General features: G+C 39.0%; 1 protein-coding gene across 7 annotated transcripts in view; it reads left to right on the plus strand.

Annotated features, from left to right (window-relative positions):
- TMEM131L (transmembrane 131 like) overlaps positions 1-23,202 on the plus strand; it is an 81,767-nt gene extending 58,565 nt beyond the window's left edge. For 5 of the 7 annotated variants that reach the window (XM_075751734.1, XM_075751735.1, XM_075751738.1 and 2 more), the window contains 17 exons: positions 440-512; positions 2,627-2,769; positions 3,388-3,530; positions 3,865-4,051; positions 5,088-5,273; positions 6,871-7,020; positions 7,603-8,219; positions 10,533-10,687; positions 11,991-12,115; positions 13,651-13,808; positions 14,707-14,892; positions 15,968-16,046; positions 17,079-17,164; positions 18,520-18,640; positions 20,267-20,355; positions 21,203-21,345; positions 22,790-23,202. In XM_075751734.1, coding sequence (XP_075607849.1) covers positions 440-512; positions 2,627-2,769; positions 3,388-3,530; positions 3,865-4,051; positions 5,088-5,273; positions 6,871-7,020; positions 7,603-8,219; positions 10,533-10,687; positions 11,991-12,115; positions 13,651-13,808; positions 14,707-14,892; positions 15,968-16,046; positions 17,079-17,164; positions 18,520-18,640; positions 20,267-20,355; positions 21,203-21,345; positions 22,790-23,068 — 2,920 coding nt within the window. In that variant the 3' untranslated portion in view covers positions 23,069-23,202. The remainder of the gene's footprint in view (positions 1-439; positions 513-2,626; positions 2,770-3,387; positions 3,531-3,864; positions 4,052-5,087; positions 5,274-6,870; positions 7,021-7,602; positions 8,220-10,532; positions 10,688-11,990; positions 12,116-13,650; positions 13,809-14,706; positions 14,893-15,967; positions 16,047-17,078; positions 17,165-18,519; positions 18,641-20,266; positions 20,356-21,202; positions 21,346-22,789) is intronic. The other 2 variants (XM_075751736.1, XM_075751741.1) reach the window with 1 other exon arrangement.
- Positions 23,203-23,507: the final 305 nt, after the last annotated feature.

The following is a 23,507-nucleotide window of genomic DNA, read 5'->3' on the forward strand; positions in this document are numbered from 1 at the left end:
TCGATTTGCAAAGAATGTGAAAGAAAACAGGAATTTGTCCCAAACAAATCATGAGCAGAAAGAGGAATATTTGAGCAAATTAATGAGATTTGATAATAATTATTTCTTAACAGTTACGTGGGCAGAAAAAGCTTTGGGGCATTTGAATGGCTTAGAAATTGTGTTTCTTGATTGTCATCTTTTGCAATATTGTATGCTGAGAGATCTAAAATGCCCAGCCATTTGTCTGTTTTCCAAATGTGTGGGATCCACATAAAACTGATTTGTAGTGTATTCTGGTAAAATGCAGACCCATGTTTCCACTGTATTTCACATCTGCCAGAATGCAATTGTAAAAGTATTCTTTATTTAAGAATAAATGCCAGCATGTAAAAATAAGTCAGTGTAGTTCTGACAGACTACGTTTGAAGTGCTTAATTTTTTGTTTTGGTTTATTTAGGTTCGGCATAAATGTGCAAGCTATTAATTTCACAACCGCTGAATTCAGGCTCATGGATGAATGTTCTCACAGGGTAAGATGGCTAATTTTGGTAGAAGTGGTCTGACACACTAGAAAAAGCTTTTTCTAGCCACACTACATGTAAGTTGTTCCCAAGTGCTATTTAAAGCAATTTAAGAGTGTTTTCTTGAATCTCTGTCAGGCTTGTATCTTTGCAGTTAATTTTTTTCAGAGTGTGAGTCTGTTTTGAAAACAACTGTAGGGAGGGAGCGTGCACATGCCTGCTGCGTGTGTGTGTGTGTGTGTCTTGACAAGGCTGCTGTTTGCATTCTGTGTTGGGGCTTAGATTTAGCCCCAGGTTGTCAGGCTTTCGAGTAGATGATGTCAGAAGCTAGCTCATAATCTCTTCAGTAGAGGGAAATACTGTCCCATAGTTGAAGGGAGAAGGCTGGATTTCTACACTTCAGTCTCACTGCAGCTCCCAGATTCAGCTTGGAATGTCATGGTGCTCTCTGGCTCCCATTGCCTCACTTCTAACATGAGTGTGATAATACTTGACTGTGCTACACCAGTGCTGAGCTGTGGTTATACTCTCAGGTGTTGTGTCATGGATGACAGAAATAGAGAAGATGCTGTATTGGGGATGTTCACCTATTCTGATGACCAGAGTACTGTCCAGGGTACCCAGAGAATTTCTTCTTAGACTTCTAGTTTGTGCAAAAGCCTGGAACTGACATATTTTCCATGCTGTTCGGGTATGCTGCAGCCACATCTTTAATGTCTTATTTAGGTACATGTTTCTGCACATATGCAGAAAGACCTTAATGAAAGATTAGTACCTTATAAAAAGAGGAGACTGTGTTTGCTACACTAATCAAAGCAGACCTTTCCTTTCTGGCCAGAGTTGTAAGAGTTGTTGTAAAAGAGAGGAGACAGCAGTTCATAAATTCTAGCCTGTAGGCACACACTGAAAAAGAGAAGGTAGTTCCACTAGTACATGGGTAGGAGTGAGTTTCCACAGTCCCATACACCATACTCTTGACCAAATGGAAAAATAGTGGTAGATCTTTACATCAGTGTGTGTAATATCTGGTTTTCGTTAGAGACTTGAAGAGCTAGGGGGAACATGTATGGTTAGATAGGTATTCAGCACAGATCTTGGCTTGTTAACCAAATCACTACTTGTTAATATTTACATTTTTGAATTTGTCATCGTCTCCCTAGTCACTTTATATACATGGGTGATGAATTGTTAGGCTCACATTTGAGTGCATGCGTATCTTTGTTTGTAGGGAGTGACAGGGTGAAGTCTGCAAATGCCATATGTGGTTTGCTTTTAATAAATATTGACTGTTAAATGCAGGTTCTGAAACTTTTTTGTATGTTCTTTTCTTGTAAAATAGACTAAGAATAAAAACATTTTGTACTGGAAAAGATCAGAAAAACCTTCAGTACAACAGCCATGAATTGAAAAACAACCAAGCAAGAGCCCATTTTGTAATGTTTATGGTTGTTTTCACTGCTGTAGGTGTCTGATCACCCCTTTCTAAGAGGAGACCCCCAGTTCTGGAATAGAAAGTTTTAGGGCTATTTTAATTTTTTTAATAGGAAGAAGAATAAACAGCAGTATCAAAAACAAACAAATGAAAATTTACATTATTTCCAGACTCAGTGAACTTCTGGTAGTTCTGGTCTTCAATTAATATGGTAGGGAGTTCGCTTTGGCTTGTTTCCAGTGACTCAAATGATCAACATATTTGCCAACAGTCACTTTCTCGCTTAAATCGAGTTGCAGGTCTTACACTGAGGGTATAATGGTTGCCACATTTCCCTGTGCAATCAGTATACTGTCAGTTCTCGTTGTGTTGTGAAGTGTTTCAGGATTCCTTGAATATGAAAGACACTATAAAATTTCTTTTCCATCTGAGCAAATAAAAACTGTTTTTAAAAAAAGAAGTAATACATTCTGCATAATAATAAGTGCAGTAATATGAACTTTTGCTGAAATAAACAACCTTATCTGATATTTTATGTTGTCAAATTGAAAGACTTTTGTATAACAAGTTAGCGGTTACTGCACCTTGCCAAAAATACCTTATGTGGTGCTAAGTAGAGGTGTGCTTTCTTTATTGAGATCTTTAAACACATGTATTTTCTGTGAGTAAGAAGTGCATTTTTGTTTAATAGAATGTACGTCAAGAGGATCTTGTCAACAAGAAATGCAGTTCTGAGCTGCTTTGGTTAAGTTTACAGCCACTGGAAACCAGAAAAGTTGGTGTAATTTTTACACCAGTTGACTACAAAAGAGTAACTTCCCTTATTTTAATCAGGTAAGCAAAGTTTCAGTTGTAAGTGAGAATCAAACAACTCAATGTAAAAATGAATTTGCCACATCTTGGAGCAAAGACAAATGGTTAAAATTTGAAAGTCAGAATACATCCAGTTTCATAAAAAATGCTTAAAGGGTCTTCGTGTCTTATTTCTCAGTCATTTAAAAATAGAGTCTTTTTTTCTTGATCAGTGGGTTTTAAAACACATATGAACACACTGAGACAATTTTAAGTTGAGAGCGCAACACATTGGGTGGCTTTGCTATTTTCAACTTAACTCCATAACGACAGGATTTAAGTATCCAGTGAGTCTAGTGTGCAGCTGCACATTGGTCATCCCTGGAGGAAAAGAGAGTTTATGGAAGAAACAACCATTTTTACTGGGTGGCGCTGTTGTCCGGTGGCAATGGTCACAAAACTTGTTCTTTCACTGTGTGAAATTCACTGGTGACTGGTTCTGGAGTGATCCTGTCTGTATTTAGGGGAAACCTGTCGAGGTGTGGCCAGTGATTCTGTTACTGAAACACCATTGTCTTGGCACCTAGAAAGCAGAGCCATGATTTTGCAAACTTTATTTGTGTTTTAGTGGCTGATTGCTTGATTTTTATATTATGGCAGAAACAACTTGACTGTTCTGGATGTGGTCAATGTGGAAGGCTTTGGAGCCAAAGAATTACTCAAAGTGGGAGGGAGACTACCTGGTGCAGGAGGATCTCTTCGATTCAAGGTGCCAGAAGCTACGCTAATGGACTGCAGACGACGTGAGTAAGAAGAAACAGGTCTCTGCTTTTGTAGCTGGCTGCATTACTCCATAGTGGTACTGATACGGTACAGTAATGTTAAGTAAACAGAATGTTGAAATAGAAGAAGCTGAAGAGCTTGGTCATGAGAGGTGTAGATTTTGTTTTCTCAAAACGCTGACTGAGGATAGTTACAAATTCTAGAAATACGCTATTGCAAAGCAGTGTGTATTAAAATGTTGGTCACTTCTGAATTTTTTTTGTTACGTTGGAAGTAAACATAACAATTCATCTATAAACATAAGAAAATAATTTTTAAGTACTGTAAAATAATTATTCTTTTTTTTCCTTTAAGAACTGAAAGACAGCAAGCAAATTCTATCCATTACGAAGAACTTCAAAGTGGAGAACATTGGGCCTCTTCCTATAACAATTTCATCAATGAAAATCAATGGTTACAGTTGCCAAGGATACGGATTTGAAGTGTTAGACTGTCGGGAATTTTTCCTGGCTCAGAACTCATCACGAGAGATCAGCATTGTGTAAGTACTGACAAATTTGCTGACAAATTAACTTAAGTGTAAATTTGAAATAATTAATTTCAGTAACAGACATTCCAATAGCACATCCGCACAGAAAATTTGGTGAGCTTAGAATATAAATTTCATAAGCATTTCCCCTTTTCAGTAAGGGTAATACTAACAAATTGATAACACAATAATGTTTCTTTATAAGACTCCATTATTTTTAAAAAGCAGCATACATGCTTTTATCAGTGCATTATGAAGTAATAAATTAAAACAAAAGAGTTGTCACAATAAAAGAGTACGAAATGCTCTGCCACTAGCCTTTTTTTTAATTGTTCTTCTCTAGCTTGTCCCAAGTAGGCTGACCGCAATCTAGTCATGTTTTCCTAACATTGCACATAGTCTAAAACTGATTCTTTTTTAAGTCTTGTTGACTGAAAGTCATGACTTAAACACGAGTAGAGTTAATATTACTGTATTACAGCAACTGCGGTTTCATATACAGCAAGTATCACCTCTGCCAATTGGAAACGCAAGTCATGCCTTCTAGCACTACCCATGGCAGTCAAATAGAATAATGGTATGGGTCGGGACATAAGTGGAAGAAGAGGCAAATCTGATGTTTTCTTCTGCTCTCCCTATCTTTCCAGCCTTGTTCTAGACTTAACTCTAGTACCTGGCCCTTTCTGAAGTAATGCTGCCTCTAGACTTGACAGCTGTGCTTTTGGTAGAGTGTTTTGGTTAACATGAGTTGATCATGTGCACCTCCTTGAGAGAAGGAAAACAAGTCACAGTAACGAGAGTATTGTGAAGAGTCACAATAAAAAACTCGTATTTTACTGCTCAAAGATGACCACAAAGTCTTACCTCTGTTAGGTGCTAATGCCATCTGCATAGTCTAAGCAGACAGTGATCACTTATTTAATTGTCTTTTTTCATATTATTAAATCAGAAGTTATTTTGCATTTTTTGGTATCAGTGTGACTTCAGAAAATGAAATTCAGCCCAATAATTAAAAAATAACACCAGCTCTGTCTGCTTTTCCTGACAGATTCACTCCTGACTTTACATCTTCCTGGGTAATCCGGGAGCTTACACTGGTGACTGCTGCTGATTTGGAGTTCCGCTTCACGCTCAACGTGACTCTTCCTCACCATCTGTTACCGCTGTGTGCAGATGTGGTGCCAGGACCCAGCTGGGAAGAATCTTTCTGGAGGCTCACTGTCCTCTTTGTAAGGTAATGCTTTCAGGGCCCCTGCACCAGTTCGAAAGGGACCCGCCTGTGAAAGATCAGCAAGCACTTTGGGCTTGTGTTAGATTTTCAGTGGTGATAGGGCCTAAATATCTACTGCATCTGTTTCCCAAGAGCACTGCCGGCTGGCTGTGACAGCTTAGGTGTGATGCGGTAGCTGGTGATGGAGTTGTCAAGTGTTTCCTGCTGCTCCACCTGATAAACTTCCATGTTAAGGCTGTAAAGAGAAAGGGCTAGGACACCCCACAGGAATACCCAGGGGATACTCCCCTTGCTTGAAGACTTACTCCCCCTGCAGTAGAGACGCACATGTAATGTATTAGTATCTGAACGCTGTAAGTAGAATCGAGCGGACTGGTAGATTATCTTGAAGTATTTCTGGAAAATTAACGTGAATTTTATTCATAAAGTTTCAGACTACCAAGTGAGGACCTGCCTTTCTTTCTGCTTCTCTCCTTCTTTCACTTATTAAAAAATATTCATGTTTATTGTTAGCTTTTGCTAGGCACACTGCTAAACAGGCTACCCCAGAAAGATGATTTGGCTTGTGTTAGCTGACTTATTGCTTGCACAAGGTAAACTGCTTTTAAGAGGACTGTACCTTTGTACAACAATTAAGGGTTCTGCTCCTATGCATATTCTTTTTATTTGTCTTCCTTTACCAACCTTACATACTGTGTAGTGTGAACTGAATGTTGTATTTGTCACAGATGACGTCCAGTGCTTTCATCACACTAAGCCAGAATCCCTACAATCAGTACTAATAGGCAGTGAATGGGAATGTCGTAGTGATACACACACGTGCCGGTGCATACCGAACTGAGAACCTGATATACACTGTGATTCTGGTTGCCTTGTTGTTTTGACATTGAAAGCAGAGCACAAATGAAGCAACAATAATGACCGCGTTACATGGTTCTAGATGCAACAGAAGGAGATTACAGGGAATCAGGAAATTCTCATTCTGTTTTCCTGCTGACAAAGTTTAAACTGCATGATTGAGAAGGTGGTTTGATGAATTACAAGGATTTTTATTCTGATCAATTTGTTTGGTGCAATTAATACACCAGAGCGAAAGAGATGATATTTTGTAGCTTCAGTTTTAGTTCGGAAGTATTGTAGCATTTGTAGCCTATTTTATGCCAGCATTTTCTCTAGGAAGAGACAGTATTAAATAAATATCAAAATAATGACATAACTATGATGAATTAATAGAAGGTACACAGAAGACCGATAGGTGTCATACTATGATATATTGCCATTGTGTTTTGGTGAGACTTACTTCTAACTGATCTTCAAATCAAGTATTAGCTTTTTTGAATGGATTTTTATTTTTGTTAGATTTTTCTTCTTTGAAAAGCTCATGACTGAGTTATTGAGAGAATAACTAGCAAGGGCTACAAGGAAAAAAGGAAAAGACCATTACAACTGTTATTTATTTTAAACTGTATTTGGAGTTTTCTCGTCTGTCTTCTTTCTTAGAATTTATTAACAAAATATTTGAAAAGTGCATCTTGTTAGAAGCTTTTTAACTCTTTCACTGAAAATCGTAGACACCAGTATCTGTTGTTTTCCTTGGCAGTTTGTCCCTGCTCGGAGTGATTCTGATAGCCTTCCAGCAAGCCCAGTATATTCTAGCAGAGTTCGTGAAATCAAGACACAGGCCAAATCCTAGTTCCTCACCGCAGCAGAACAGCAACTCTGTTGACGTAATCAGCTCTGATTCCTACAAGTAAAAATACTTTTTTCTTCTTTTGAATTGCCTTTTTTCGTACCCTGTTTATTGTGGAGTGATGCTTTCTGTCTATTTTGATATTGCTGTGGGTTGGTTTAGAGGAGATAGGGTTCCAGGCAACCTCTTCCAGAGAGCTTTCAGTCTTGAGGTGTATATTCATCTTCACAAAAGAGAAATGAAAGAACTCAAGGGTTTATTAATCTTGTATATTTTCAGTAATACTAGGGTAAAAATTCTGTGATGGAAGTAAAAGATACACCATGTGCAGCAGCCATGGTGGAAAGAATGGAAAGTACATTAACAATCCTCAGATCTGACCCTCTTGCGTGGTCAGTTAGGCACTTATTCACTGAAGCATATAAGTATGTTTTGAAGTCTGAGCACATACTTAGAGTCTTGCTCAACTCCTACTGAAATCAGAATGTGCTTAGCTGGTATGATAAATTGAAGACTTAATGCAGTTTCATGGCTTGTGAATATGCCCCGTCCTTTGTTTCCTTACAAAAATATCCTAGCAAACAATTCATGATAGCTTCATAAATTAAAACAAAACTGAAATAATTTTATGTTTTTCTCCAGGGGAAGCTGCAAGACATTTATGGATTCCTATAGTTCCTCAGATAAAGGTAAAGGGAAGGGCTTCCTGTCTGTAGGCACTTCTTCCAGCCGAAGTCAGAATGCAGCAAAGAGAAGTCCTGCAACCTACAGCCACTCTCAGAAGAAACACAAATGTTCAGTTTACTACAGTAAACAGAAACCAAACACAGCAGCTGGCAATGCCATTGCAACTACTGATGAGAAACAAAATCAGATTGCGGAGAACCAAATCTCAGCACCAAAAGAGGACATTTGCACTGATGTTGTCAGTGAGAACTGGGTAACTCTAAAATATGCAAGTGGCATAAATGTTAACAAGAATTTAACTCTTCCAGAAAACTTTCTGGGCAAAGAAGAAAATGCACTGAAAAATACAGTTCTCATTAAAAATACTTCTTCAGAGTGTGATCTGAAGGAAGATCTTCAAACATGTATGTTTCCTAAGGAAACTAACCTTAAGACTTCAGAAAATCTAATTGAGCTCAAAGAACAGGATTTCTGTCCTGTGAAGATGTCCAAGAAGCTACCTGAAAGTCACTTGTCCAGAAATCCACCTCAGCAACAGCCGGAACTGCGAGACATTTCTAGGAAGAATAGTGGTAATTTTTTTTCAGTTTCTGTTGGTCAAAATTATTGGGTGAAATCTTCTGTTGAGTTCACTGCGATCAGGATTTTGTCTTTTGCGTGGGAGAAGATGTGGTATTTCTTATGTGTTAACTATGATTTATCTGTTTACATTCCTAAGGAAATAGCTTGCATTAAAAGCTGTTTCATAAATCACAGATTTTCCTCGGTTTACAGATTTCAAGCTTGTGATGTAGCATTTTAATGGTTAAAATAATTGACGTCATAGATCAAATTGCCCTTGTCAAATATTCAGAAATATCCCAGTTTGCGATTTTCACGTCCACTGAAAATCTGATGCCTGAGAGTCACCAAGCAAGCACATTGAGTACTGGATATTGAGAACTCCTTTGAGAAAACCACCTAAAATAACAAAAGCTGACCTCAAAGTATTGTGAAATTATATTTTGTAGGAATCTGCAGATCAATATTTCTCTTAATAACTGCATAGCTGTATTTTTTACCTTGTTTTGGTGTTGGGGTTTTTTTAAGTGTGGAACTAAGCTGCCAGGGAAGTCTTACCTCTTAGCAACTCAAAATTTTAAGAGCAGCCTTGAGAGCACCTGGGGGAAATCGAGAGCAGGGTAGGAGAATGTGTCCTCTGGAAGCTTGGCTTTACTTAGGCACTTGGCAAAGCAGTTGAATGCTGAAGACTGGCATCTGTTGTAGCTGTGGCAGAGTTTATTTAGTGAGTGAGACATCACGGAGGGATTTCAGGCCCTGCTGTAGTGTGTAGTTGTTACCGTGGGCCGGTTGCTTCCTGTTGTGTCGTTGCCTGTGAGATACAGTGGGTAGCTGTGTGCTGTCTCAGGTGGAGGCAGGATAATTTCACTCATACTTACAAAGTACTTTGAAATTCTTCATGTGCCCGTAAACTGCAGTGTTGTTTGTTCTTTGCTTTGAATTAGGAAATCAGCTGGGGGGGAATCAATAATTATGTCATAACTGTATTTACGTGCACAGGAAAGTAATTTTGAATACAGGCTGTGGAAATCATGGTTATATATAAACCAATTGGGGGATGTCAGACTTATTTTCATTGACAAAACTTCCACCTTGAGGGAGTGTTTCAGGAGTACTGACAGTTTACTTGTATTCAGTGGTAAAGCACAACAGGTTGTCTATTAGCAGTTGTGGTTTTCTGCACTGTCAGGGATGTGAGTATTTCTGTGTTTCAGGAGGTTTGGTGGGATAAATTAAGTCTAAAAAGTACCATGTTGCAGTGTTTGTATTTTGATTATAGTTACAGATTGGTTTTTGTGCAAACAGGGAGCTTTCAAGACCTCAGGTACTTGCATGTTTGTATGCTGGAGAGCAACGGAGTGTTTTTTAGAGCTGTCAGCCTCCCTTGCCTGGTGTCTCCCCTGGTGTTTCATTCACAGGGGCTCTGTTTGCCATCATTGTGTGCCTGCTCCAGAGGGACGAGGGTGGCTGACTTAAAGCTAAAGATGTTGTAGTTGGCTGGTAGATAGGAAACCTTAAAAATGTTTGAGTGTGCCTTTCCCATTTGAGAAGACCAGTTCAATGCAATAAGCAATGGCATTTCTCCTGCAGAGCAGCTGAGAGTCTCTGTAGCAGATCATTGTGGATTTATTGCAGGTATCTGAGTTACCTGGAACAGATCAGAGGTGAAGTTAATTCTGTCCTGTCCAGCATTGGCAGGGCCCAGGCAGCGGGCTGTGACTTGATGGGAGCTCAGCTAGTTGTTGAGGTGGACTTCGCATTTTCTTTCTCTCTTGGCTTTTGTTACACAAGAGTTAATTCTTCCTCACAAGTCTCTCAAGAAAATGAACATTTTACTGTGGAACCCATCCTAAAGAAAGGATGACTTCCCTTTGTCTTCATAGTGAATGCAGAGGGAACTTCAGAGACTTAAAGCTCCTGATTTCGATCTACCTGTGTTTGAAAAGCCTTCTCCCCACCCAGCTTGCAGGGTTTTTTCTGTTTGCTTTTTAGCCCAGTATTCTCTGGCTTCAGATTCTGCCTTACAGACCCATGGCTGGGACCTGAATAGCTCAAATTCAGATGGAATGAGCAGGACTTGTGAGCTCATGTGTGCCCATGAGCACGAATCAGCACAGAGCTACTTTTTGCAACTTCAATAAGATTTTTTTATACAGCATTAGCTTTTGATGTTGAAATTTTCAGCATCATCAGCCTAGAGGTTAGTCTCCTAGTGTTCTGGAAAGCAGCACAAGTCTGGTTTTAAAGAAAGGTAGAAGATACTGTGGTTGTGATTGGGAGTCCATTCTCTTCCCAAGCAAACTGATGTTACTGTTTGATTGTAGGGAATAGCCAGCAAGTGCCTCTCAGGAATGAAACAGAAAACTGTGAGACTTTAAAAAAGCAGATCAACCTAAAGCCTTCCACGGAGAAAAAGATTAATAAAGGACCTAAGGAAGAGACTCCATGCTGTGCAAAAGAAGAGATTACTTCTTCTGAGGTTTGTATTGTGATCTTTCTGCTTTTCAAATTTAAAATGATCTTTTTGTTGTTTATTTACGCATACAGGTATGTATGTATGTATATGTAGGGACTGTTATGTCACAGGTCTGAAACTGTAAATCAGATGAATGAGGAAGCATGCAGACGTGCTGTCCCACATCCATTGCATTTTAATGCTGCTTTGTAGAATGATGAACAGTTTGGGTAAAAATTGAAACAGCCCTTGTATTGTGATATTGGCTGTATCAGAACCAGACATATTCTTCGTTGTTGTCAGAGCAGGCACAAACACAATGGAATCTAATGCCAGCTGTCAGCCACAGTAATAATGTGGGAACATACTCTGAAGGGGAGATGTCCTAGATGAGCATATCAGCCTTTGTTTGCAGACCTGATCTGCAAATACAGGGCTTTGAATCAGAAATTTGCATTTGAGAATACAGCAGGCAGAAACCCCTTAAAAGATTGTGAAGCTGCTGAGAAGGATCATTCTTCACCCCTGGTTTCTGAGCGCGATACACACAGCAGACTGTGTTGCAGGCAGCGTAAAACAGTTGAAGAACTTCATTGGGTAATTAGTAAACCCAGGAACTTGGATTATGTTTGTATCCTGTCTACCGGATAGGAATCTCATGGCAAAAAGTTGTAAGGAGGAATTGCTTGCCATGCTTGAGGAATATGTATCAGAAAAGACAGGATCTAATCTTGTTTTGGGAACTGTTGCTACAAACTTCTTTCCCTGTGTGGCTGATGGTGCTCAGTTTATTTCTTGCACTTTTAAAAATGACTGTTATTTGTTGGTTAACTTACCCCATAATTTCCTCAGCTGTAATTCAAATGAATGCCTTCCCCTACCCCCCCAGCTGCTGAGGAAAGGGAGGATTTATTTCTGCTGAACTTGCACACACACTGATCATAAATCTGGCACATTTTTTGTTTGTTTTTTAGCACATTGGGAGTTTTATTGACTGCTTTCCTTTTTCTCCCCCTATTTTTTTATTTCCCTGGAAGTCAGAGCTAGATGCTGTGAGGGGGAAAATGCTAACATTGGGAATTAAAAAATTTCTCTCTCGTCATCTGTTGGTGTCTTGAAGGACAGAGTCTTGGAAAGGCTAGTCACATTGATGCTGCTGGAAAGAGGATGTGCTGTGGAAAGGCACTAAATTATGAAGTAACTATGCATTTGGGTCGGGTCATTTTGTCCAGAGAAATTTAGCTAGAAAAATTTAATGGAGTTCTTTTATTGCGGTAACTTCTTTTTATAATGTATGTATTGTCTCAGCTCATATTTTTACCTTTAGCAAGAAGATGTGTATAGGAAGAAGAAACCTCAGGAGAAGAAGGAAGGAAATGTACCAAATATGAATTGGAATAGAAACAGAACATCTAGAAAAAATAAGAAGAAGAATGTTAATATATCTGCAAGGTATGTATTGCCTCACCAAATCATGAAGAAATCCAGAGTTGCTGTAATGTTTCCACAGATTTTGCATAGTACATTAGGCAGGATTGCTTTATCTGTTTAAATAAACACACTTTGATCCTGGCCTGAGCCTTTATATCTAAGAATCTGCAGTACTAAGTATCACCCAGGAAAAAAAAAATTTCCATTTGTAAATCTGCATGTGTATAGACACACCCTATTCTGCATAGCAGCAGTTGCTCTCCCTTATAGTCTGGAATTTGCTGTCTCTGAAGTTTGGATGGTTAGCTTCCTTTCCATTGTGTATTATGTGGATAAAATCCAGCCGTGTATTCTCTTCAGTGAAAAAAAGGAAAATAAAATTGTTGAAATTATTCCACTTTCAGGAGAATCATCTGCTATATTGAGTAACTGAGGGAATGTTGTCTTCTGGTAGTTTTGAAAGAGGAAGACAAATATGTAGAAAAGAGGCAGCGGCTTGCATTTTTGCCATAATGATTAAAAAGATTAGAGCAGCACTAGGCTCAAAAGAATTTTGAGAGCACCTTGGGAAGTTGGATTGTTTTTTTTTTTACCCCTGAGGTTTGTTTAAATGTATTTCTAAAGTCAGCTGTAAACTACTTTTAAATATTTTTAAAATTTAAGTTATTTGGATTGTTGTTAAAAAAATACCAGTTATAAACTGCTGCTAGAGTAGAAACACTTGTGAGGAGAAAATCCGCCTTCTTCCCTCTGCCAGTCCTTTGAATTAAGGTCACAATCCTACAAAGCCTTCACAGACTTAATTTTTATTGCAAGTTTTCCTATAGAGGTCAGTGGACTTAACAAGGAGATTGTAAATCTGAAGGGGCTGTTACAACTCATTATAAACAAATTACTATTCATTGTGTGGGAAGTCAGCACATGTCTAAATCTTTGCAGGATGCACACCTTTGTAGGTAGGAAGGATAAAAAAATGGGAGTGAAATACTGAAATTTGGTGTCTGTTCCTTGAACTGATTCAGTAGTTGCTACTTTCTGAGTTAAGATGTAACCATTTCCTTCCTGTAAAAACTTGACAGCTGGATTTTATTCATTTTCCCTTAATATTCTCTGATTACAAGATTGGATCCAGATACTTCAGCTTTACTAGCAAAAACTCAAGATTACTTCAGATGATGATTTTATTCTAGTTATAATTACTCCAATGAAATAGACATAGGACACATTTTTCTGTGTATCTAGAGCTTCATACAATGCTAGACTGTGCTTATCACTATAACATCTGATTGCCTTCTGCAAATATTTTAGAGAATGGAGTTAAACATACACACACTGTTTTACTTCTCCCCCGAGAAGTAGTCTGCGTGGTGGGATATTGCATTTTGGGAAAGGTTTTTTAGGTTTCTGTAAAGTTGGGGAATAAGACTCCTAAACCTATTCCTTACCCCCCGTCCTGCCTCGATAGCCGTGTCAGTTGAAGCAGTTAATGCCTGAAAAGGAAAAATGCAGCTGAAATGTAAAATGCGAACATGTGTTTTTGGGTGTGGTTGTATTAGGGTCCCTGAGCAGAGTGAGTTGAAGCATATATGCAGTGAATTTGAAAGGCCGGATCTGAGAGCGAATATTGGAATAAGAGCCTGGTGTCCTCAGGGTAACGGGGAAAACTGTAAAGCAGACCAAAAAGCTGGGAGCTTGTCTATACAAGGAGAAACAGGTATGCAATCTTAATTGTTTTAAATGGGGGAAGAAATGTAATATGGGTTTTGTGGCAGTAGAGCTGTATTCCTTCTGTGAGAGACTTGTGCTTCTCTCCGTTTTGAACCCTGACGCAAAGATGGCAGGACTGGCACCATGCAGTGCCTGAAATAATACCTGCTCACTTCTGAAGGGCTCCGTGTGCTTTCTCCATGGGGTTGGTAGGTCATGCAAATCAGAAGAAATCAGTCTGAAGTCATAATCCACCAGTCCTGGCTGAAGGACTGAGAGTCTGCTTGTGTGTTCAAATTAAAGCCAGTATTAACTGAGGTGGCTGTATTGTGAAGGCTACCTTTACAATAGGCGGATCATTTTTTAAAAACTACCACTAGCTTTGGGTATTTGCTTCCTGCCTTTCTGTCAGGATTTTAATCAGCTTTTTTGCCTGGCTTTTGAGAAGAGGAGGGCTGAAGAAGGCATCAGTGTTTATAGGATTGTCCTTTGCCTCCCTGATGAGATAACAAAGGAGAATCTACCAGTTATGAATTTATTACTTGGAACATTTGTCATTGCTTTCAGTATGCATGTTCCTACAGCCAGGATATGTTTCATGTTTAAGATATTAACTATATATTTCAAAGAACAGTACAGGCTTCTTATTTCAAACTGTGCCTCTAACTGCACTCTACCCTGGCTTGCATTCTTTGCGCTGGGGATGTCGTGTAGATTGTAAGCTCCTTGTGTTAGGGGCTGGCACATTTTATCTTGAGGCTATCAGTAAATATTATTTTCTGTCCTATTGTCAAGAAATTCAGAGAATCCGTATGAACTCATGTTTCAGATGACTTTTCACTGAATCTTCAGCTGAAAGACTTTCTTAAATGTTTTGCGTTGTTTTGGTTTTGCAACTTCTTTAGAAAGCTTTTATCAACGGTCCAAAAAGAAGTGTTTGGAGAAGTTTTGTTCTGATTCAAGCTCAGATTGTGGAAGTTCTTCAGGAAGCGTTCGTGCCAGTCGTGGGAGCTGGGGTAGCTGGAGCAGTACCAGCAGTTCAGATGGAGATAAAAAGCCCATGATTACTGCCAGGCATTTTCTTCCATCCAGTAAGTCCTGCAAATATCAACCCTGCACCGTAGTGGGCAGCGTTTCAGCCTTCCTTCTGAAAGGAAACGGGTACTGTAGCATGGGGCATGTAACTTGCCTTTTAGAGGTGAGAAACACAAGGAGAGATTTGAAGAACTTGGTACTTGGAAAAAAAAGTACCAGAAGTTTTGTGGAGACAAAGATGAGCCGTCAGGTGACAGAGAAGGTGTCAGACTCTGCACTGAGGAAGCCACACAATTAGTTTTCGTGGAAGGATGGAAGAACTGAGAGTCACTAGTCAAAGCAATTTATTCCTTTGAATTTATGTTACATCACATTATTCTTAGAAAAATACACTCTTCTTGTTAGAGTTATGTAAGAAAATGCACAAATGAAGAATGTGCAAAAGCAGTTCAGATCTAAGGATGCTGGGATTGGATGGTGGTATTCGACGCATAAGTAGCCAGGAGACCCGAGCCACTTGATTATATGAGAAATGGGAACTGTTCATTAGTGCAGTTTTTTGAATGTCTGAAGATCATTAAAGTAGTTGAAAATCTGAACCCTGTCACCGCCATCGCTATCCAGATTGATGTAGCACTAGCAGTAAATTTTAAAGAAAGTGCTGAAATGACACAAGTAAAACCAGCTTTAAGTACCTGAAAACTGCTCTTTGGGATAAAGATGTGCATGTACTTCCATGTGTGTTTGTGTATGTATAAAACTTTACATTACCAAAAGATACAGTGTGCAATGTATTTGAACCTGCAATCTAATAGATAATGAATTGTGTGCACATGTGACTTTTTTGTTTGTTCAAATTGTAATGCCTCTTAAAGAAAATAAGTAATTTCAAATTTAAAATTAATTTAGTAGTAACAGGGAACATCTCCATCAAGAGGGTGTTAATCCTAAAATAGGTTTAAGACCATGTGGAAGTAGATAACGTGCTTTGGAATAAATGCTGTTAGTGATACTCCAGTCTGAGAGGAAGACTTGGTTAACACTATTGATGAGTCTGTTTGTGTGTATGTATATTCTGTGCATAGTTCTTTTTTTAGGATCTCTGATTTTCACAGTCATTCTTTTCTTTAGGAGAGAATATTTCACAAAATGATTTTCCATCTGAAACTCCTATCACTTTAAATCTGTCTCATAACATCTGCAATACCAGGTAAAAAAATTGAATCTATGCCTGTAAGACATTAAAGAAACACCACCAACTTGAAATCTGGTCTCATTTTGATAAATTATACCTACCTGCTGTCTTGTCAATCTTCTTCAGTAGGTAAAAAGATATATGCAAAATGGATTATGCTGGGGAAATACAATAAATGCTTCCAAATGTAAAAAAAAAAAATTGAGTGAAAAAGGAAGTTGTTTCTCCCCTCTCATTTCTTCCAGATCTTAGCAACTTACTACATTGCCTTTAGCACTTAGCTATATTAAAGTAATAATGCTTTTTTAAAAAAAGGTGGGAGTGAGACTTTCAAGTTGATGTTATTCTTTTAATGGGAATAATGTTCTCCTAGGATATACAGCATGAAAATTGATTCTCCCCTCCCCCACATTCCTTTCTGCCTCTTTACTGTAGTGGAGATAGCATCTACAATTTTTATTACTACGAGTCCTCATTTCACTTCTCATTCATGACTCTGTTTTCACTAGCAGAAATAATTTAATCCTTTTCCTCTGGGATTCTGGTGCTTGAAAATGTTCCCTTTCCACTCATTGACTGGTTTCTTTGATGGGATTTGGCAAATATGAAATTGGTGTTCATGTGTGCCTATGTGTCTTCATGCACATAAAAGTAAACTTGCCTGAAAGTTGTCGGGAGCATTGACACATGATGAGAGAACCTACTTTCATGGACTGTAGCTTGTTTTCTAATTTTAGAGAAGAGCTGTTGAATTAATTTGCAATAGGTTGATACTTGGATAATAAAAGTGGGGTCGTTAAGATGTATTAATTTTACTAATTTTGCATGTGTAATAAGTAGCTGGCTTTTAATTGAGGGAAAAAGCTGTTAAAAAATGCACAGGGGTAATTCAAAAGAAGAAAAATCAGGAAAGAAAGTGGGAAAGCAGTAGCAACCATAATGTTGATTAGAATATGTTTTACATCTCTGTATATTTCTTTTCAAATACTTGGATTATGAAACATAACAGTGCCTAGACTTAAAAAATTAAATTTTCTTTTCATTCAGCAGAGACATGAACAGCATCCCCCAATATCCTGAAACCTTATGTCCCAATTTCACTGACATAGCTACAGATCCTGACAAAAATAAAGGTCAGTTACTTTATTAACAACTGAAGCTGGTTTTTGCACACTTTGTCAAGCAGTTTCAGTGATGTTGCTAATAACGCTTGTGTACACCAACTTGATAGATGTGTTGTTATTAGAACTTGACTTACTTCTAAACAAGTTAAGAGCAGTTAGCAAATGAAAACTTATAACCTTGATGGGTTTTGCTGCATCTTCTCTGTGTATAGAGAGCACTTAGCTTTCAACTCATGTTTTAGGTATTCTTTGTTTTTTCATCCTCTTGCTTTGCACAGATTTATGTAGTAAATAAAGTGTATTTCAAAAGTAATGTGGTTGGGAGATCAAGAGCACCAGTTGCTGTGCTAAAATGAAGCTCAGCATCGAATCAAATATGGCCATTTTTCTCTCTAAATTTCCACAGTCAGGACTTGCTCTCTTCGAAAGAAATAATGAATGAGGTTGGGTGGAGCTGTTAAAATTCTTGAGTTTTCATTGTTTGTACCTCAAAGGGAAGTAATATTAATTTGTTGAGTGGGATTCATAAAAGCAACAGGCTACGTGGTGAGGTGGAATTTGAAAGCTGGTTAGGATGTGGTTCTTCGGGCAGAAGAACTGCCTGCTCATGACTGTCCCTTCTGCTGTAGATTTAACCTGTGTCTGGTAGGATACAAATGCTGATTAAACTTTTTCCACGGTAGCAGTAGTCATAATGTCTATCTTGTGAAATAATGTAATAGAGCTAACTTTGCAACTGTTGCCTTGTGGAGACTGCTAATTTGGTTTGGTGGCTTTTTGTTTGTTTTTTTTTCTCCAGCTCCCTGTTCTCACACAGCTGATAGAACCACTATCTGTGGGCAGTCAGGGCACTCAGTCCACAGAGAGCAGCACAATAAGTATCTGCCCTAGGGGCTGAATACAGCTGTAACGAGTTCACGAAGTGTTTAGTTGTGGATGGCTCTAGTCTATTAAAAGCTCGACCCTGTTCCCACTCCATTCGTGCAGTTGGACTTCAGATATGGTTACTGACTGATGGTTGAGGCGAGGGGGAGACTGGTGGGGATTGCATCCATCCCTGCCGTCTGTCCTGCTGTGAGGAAGGGTGCCGCCTTGGTGCTGGTGGCTGATGACTTAAGGACTCTCTGTGGGAATTTCTTGCCCTGTGAATTTCAGCTTCTTGGTTCAAGTCTTTTTATATATATTTTTTAACAAATAGAAATTTTGAGATTCATCACAAAGAAAATAGATTGCTTAGTAACTCTGGACTTTTTATCTAGCATACAGCCCTTACTGTGGATCTGAGAATAAAGTGTCATTGTGATATTCAGAGTTTGTGGAGCCTCTTCCTGTTGTTCTGCATTTCATTCCTTTTTCCTTTTTAGGTCTTTACCCAACAGGAGACTTGTGGCCTGCTCAGCCAGTCTGCCTGACAAACAGTTTAAACTACAACCTTGAGAATAATATACCGTGCATGATCCAAGAAACCCCCTCTGTCCACAACAGGCAAGTTATGTTTTATGTAAAAAGTATGGGTAACGCTTTGTTCAGGTTTCTGTGATGCAGAGGACTGTACTTTGAGCTTATCTTATAATATTTGTAAGGCAGCAGATAGTTAAAGTAAAGTTCTTGCTGTCACTTCAATCTTAGTTCTAGTTGGTTATGCACTTCCATTAGTATATCATGATTAATTTTGCTAAGACAAATTCACTGGTGTTCCTGCTCATATGTAGATATTCCAGAACTTCTTTCAAATTTAACTAAGTACTTTTTGGAAAGCTTTTAATTTCTTCTACTTCTTTTGTATGGCCAGGCAGAGGGCCTGGCTTTTAGGTTTGTTTTCCTCTTGATAAATACATAGCTTCTGTATATCACGGGGTGTGTTATGCGGAGTGTACTCGTGTTAAATGCCACGAACAGATGTAGTTAAAGTCAAATAGTCCAATTTGAAGATGCTGTAAGGATAAAAGTTGGTCTGTTTGAGGCTCCGTGTAGATTTGGGTTGATCTTCCTGTACTAATAAACTTGAGTAATTCTGATACTTCATACTCTCCAGTCTGCAAATTTTACTAATGAAAGATGCACTACAAATTAGTGAGAAGTACTTTGCCACCACATAGCAGTGAAATCTGGCCAGTTTTTCAGGTCACATCCTGTCATCCAAAATGACAGGGCGGTAGCGTAGAAATCCCCAAGTGAAGGGCTTGTGATCCCAGCCAGCCTGCTAACCTCAGTTCTAACTGTTGTGTCAACAAACTGCAGCCCTAATGATACGGAGTCTGCCCAACTCTTAAGTCAGATGAAATATATGGTCATTTGTGGCAGATTCTCTATTATGCTACTTTGCTTTCATACACCCAATCTCAATTTGGACTTTAAAAGCAAAAAAATAATGTAATTATTTATTTGTATGTAGCAGTGATAACTTATGATAACTCATTGCCTGAATGGTAAAATTGAATTAGCACAACTTGACATGAAATCCTTTTATAGGCCTACGTTGTCCAGACTTGGACTTCTTCGAGTTCTCCACATAGCAGGGCTTGTTTCACTTCTGACATGTCTTTAAGAATTACTTTTGAAAAGTCGTCTTGAAATTCTGAAATTATTTTAATTAAAACAAGTCTAAATCCCTACAAATTATTTTACAGTTTAGGAAGCATATTGTTTAACAGGACTTTAACATGTGTGGTAGGGGTAGAATTCTCCATTTTAATTGCTATTCTCAAGCATGCAAACGCTTGAGAATGTCTTACATTTTCTTCTGTTTTAAATCACATTATTTCATTTCATATCTACCCTTTTCTTGGTGGTGGGAAAGAAGTACAATTATTTTCTTTTTACAGAGGAAGAAGTTGAACCCAGTTAGGTGTTGCAGGACTCTGGTAGCTATCATTACAAGTTGTTCTTCTTCTCCCAGATGAAAAAGAGCTCAGTGAGGAGAGAATCACTGTGATTACGTAGTGGCAGAGTAGATAATGGCAGAATTGGCAACTGGAATGTGAAAAGTCTCATCAGCGGTTACACGCATTTTGCATCCCACAGCTTTATATTAAATAAGTATTTCTACATAATTTTCACAAGTTCTGCGATTTGTTTCTGACAGCAGATATATTTTTTTTCTTGGGACAGCTTCATTGACTGGAGTGCAGCTTGTGACAGCCAGTTTTCCAACATGTATTGTCCACTAGAGATGAACGAGTACGGTGCTTTCCCAGAAGGTAGGATGAAGTAAAGCTTACGAATTATCACTGAGCATGGTGGTTTTTTTCTCTCACCTTCTGTAGAACAAAAGGCTGAGCTTGTCTATAAACATCTGGGCATTCATTGCTTAAGCGAACTTTACGGTTTCCAGCTGACTGGATGCTCTGTAGTAATAAATGATGTCTGCATGTGATGGATGAGAAGACTGGTCTTTGTATGGAGTTATTAAGGCTGAAAAGCCAGTATACAGGACTCTGTATGAGACGGAATAGAGAGAAATGCTCGTGACCACAGTATTACACAAATCTTTTTGCACAATTTTCTTTGTTTCCCCTCTGGCAGGCTTCTGCCTTCCAGTGTGTGAAACAGAAGGCCTCTTGTGACCAATTACCTTTCCAGGCTAGAGTTTCTTGGCTTGGGAAGCACACTGGCAGCAACCTAGAATTCTTTAGCATTACCTAAGCAATAATTAAAGGTCAGGCTACAGTATCACAAGCAGCATGGTGATCCCTCGGGTGCTTAGAGCTGAGGCATGTTGGCAGTGAAGCCGGGGTAGGCTCTGCCATGCACGTTCTGTGGCTAATAAAGACTCTGTTCTCCAGTAGAGAGATTGCCAACTCTTTATCCCGTCCTCCTGATAGCAATTTGTTAGTGAGTCCCTAATACAGAGTGGTAGTCTTGTTAACAGAAATTGTTATGCTTCGCTGCTGTGCTGCCCTGAAGGTGCCTGAAGTCACTGAAGGCTTAGGTCGGTTCCAGCCTGGCTCACTCCAAGAAGGTTCAGTGTTCCTCCACAGAAATGTTAGTAGTGTTTATATTACAAAAGCCTTATTTTGGTTTTTTTCCTGCTTTTATAAACTGCAGAAAACATGAACTACCCCAGTGGCTTCCCGGGTACTGCAGCGGTGCAGAACACAGCCTTCATTGACCAGAACTGTCCCTCCACCTGGAACGCACCTCCCAACATGCCACCTACCTGGGAGCCCACCAGTTACGTCAACTCCACAGTGAGTACTGTCACTGCGAGGCGCTGCCTTCGTGTGCCTCTTCAAAGCCTTCCCAGCGCATTCCTCTCTTTCCCCTACCTGTTGCTTGCACGTTCTTCATGAATCCTTTAAGTAGCCAGATGTGTGTATTTGATGCTGGCACTGGTAGCATGGCTTTTTTGTTACTGGACCTTGCCCGTGAAATTTTAAGACAGATCTTTGCCTGAAAATTGACTAAAACTATCTTACATATGGAAAACCATTCTGGACTTATGTAGTCTACTGAGACTTTTTCCTATCAAAATCAGCCTTTCCAGATGAGGGTGAAACACAAAAAGTGCTGACAGCAAACCCCAAAGAGATTTGGAAACTGTAGAGCTGAATGGACAGCTGCTCTCAGTGACTTTGACAGGTTTTTTTGCTAGGAAATCCAAGTGATTTAAGCTGGATTTGTGCAGATTTCTGAATGCTGACTTTGACCTCTTATGCTCTAGACTAGTCATGTTTATGTCATCCCATAGTGCAATGCAGTGACTTCAGTTCAAGGTGGTCTTTAATTGTAACCACCTTCTCTTCTGCTAGTATTTCAAAATCTTCTATTTTAGAATTTTTTTTTTATTTACATTGGGTTTATTTTGGATAAAACTAACCAAATAAAGCAAGAAATATTTCCAACTGCAAAAGTGAAAATTCCGCCGTGTTAAAAAGTGGCAAAACTGGTAGAAGACTGTTTCCTAAAATAAATGTGCCTTTATTTCATATTTTATTCAGGAATGCCAGGAAACCCAGAAGGTAGAGATTGGAAAATACATTAGATAATTCAGTTCATTTCCCTGGCGAGCTTTTCCCCACAATACATTTCAGTGTTTCATTCAGTTTTAAAAGTCCCAAGACTTCCATGACCTTCTCCTAGAGACTTCCTCGCAGACTAACACATCTTGCCCTCCAGGAGGTTCTTTATAAGCTTTCGAAATTTTCAAACTAAATTCCCTAGCTTCCAATTATAGTCTCTTTTCTATACTGAATATCCCTCTCTGCTCCCAGCGTGCAAAGTCTTTGGGTACTAACACCATACTTCAACCTTTTTCTTGTCGTTTCTTAGGCGTCATTCTCTTTTAACTCTCAAAACACGCATGGTGCTCTTCCCATTTCTCCCGTTCCTCCCTTATTTTTCTTAACAGCCTGACAGAACAGAGTAGCGTTGTCAGAGTAATATCGATGCCGTGCAGGGAGGAGCTGATACGGCTTCATTTAGCCAAGTGCCTTTGCACGCACACAGTAACACTGCTGTACTATTTTCGGCAGCCATATTGCTTTCTAAATTTGTGTGCAATTTTCTGCTAGTGTGTTTCCCAAGTTCTCTGCATAAATGCTGCTTCCCCCCATTTAGTACTACATTTCCACGTTTTCTTTGGCAAATGGTCCATTTGGCAGTTTCCCATGATAATTTTATCTTGCCCTACAGCCCTACCTCTCAAGCACCCGAAGCTTGTCTCCAATGTCTGGACTTTTTGGTTCCATCTGGGCACCTCAGAGTGATGTTTATGAAAGCTGCTGCCCTGTCAGTGCCACGACCCAACACTCGACCCACGTGGAGAACCAGGCAGTTATGTGTAAGCAGGAATACTATCCGAGGTTTAACCCCTTCCGTGCCTACATGAACTTGGACATATGGACTACAGCAGCCAATCGAAATGCAAATTTCCCACTTTCGAGGGACTCGGGTTACTGTGGAAACGTGTGAAAGGAATTTGATTTAAAAATGTGAATAAAGATGCTTGCAATTTTGATTACTAGAGTAAGCTGGTTGTTGAATAGATTACAATGTTGGTGGATATTTTGGCACTTTTATATTGAAAATAAATTTTTTTTACTGAAGTCTGAGCATTCAGTGCATTTTAAAAAGCAAAGCATATGCAGGACGCTGTTATTGTCAGGTGAACGCTATACATTTAAAACTAAATTTTTTTTTTTCAAGAATAGGAAAAGTATTAAGTTATTAAAAGCATCCATGAACCTGTACTGCACATGTTTTTTCTGAAGTTTACAATCTGTGGTATAAACTAGGAGTGTTTTAGCATTTTGTAGGTACAAACTTAGACCGGTAAATAATCGCATCTGTACCAAACAGTAACACTGGGGACCTTCCTGGTGATGCAGATCAGAGTTTTTCCGAGTGGTGC

Source organism: Balearica regulorum, chromosome 4 (genome assembly GCF_011004875.1).
Source record: "Balearica regulorum gibbericeps isolate bBalReg1 chromosome 4, bBalReg1.pri, whole genome shotgun sequence".
Classification (NCBI taxonomy): Eukaryota; Metazoa; Chordata; class Aves; order Gruiformes; family Gruidae; genus Balearica; species Balearica regulorum.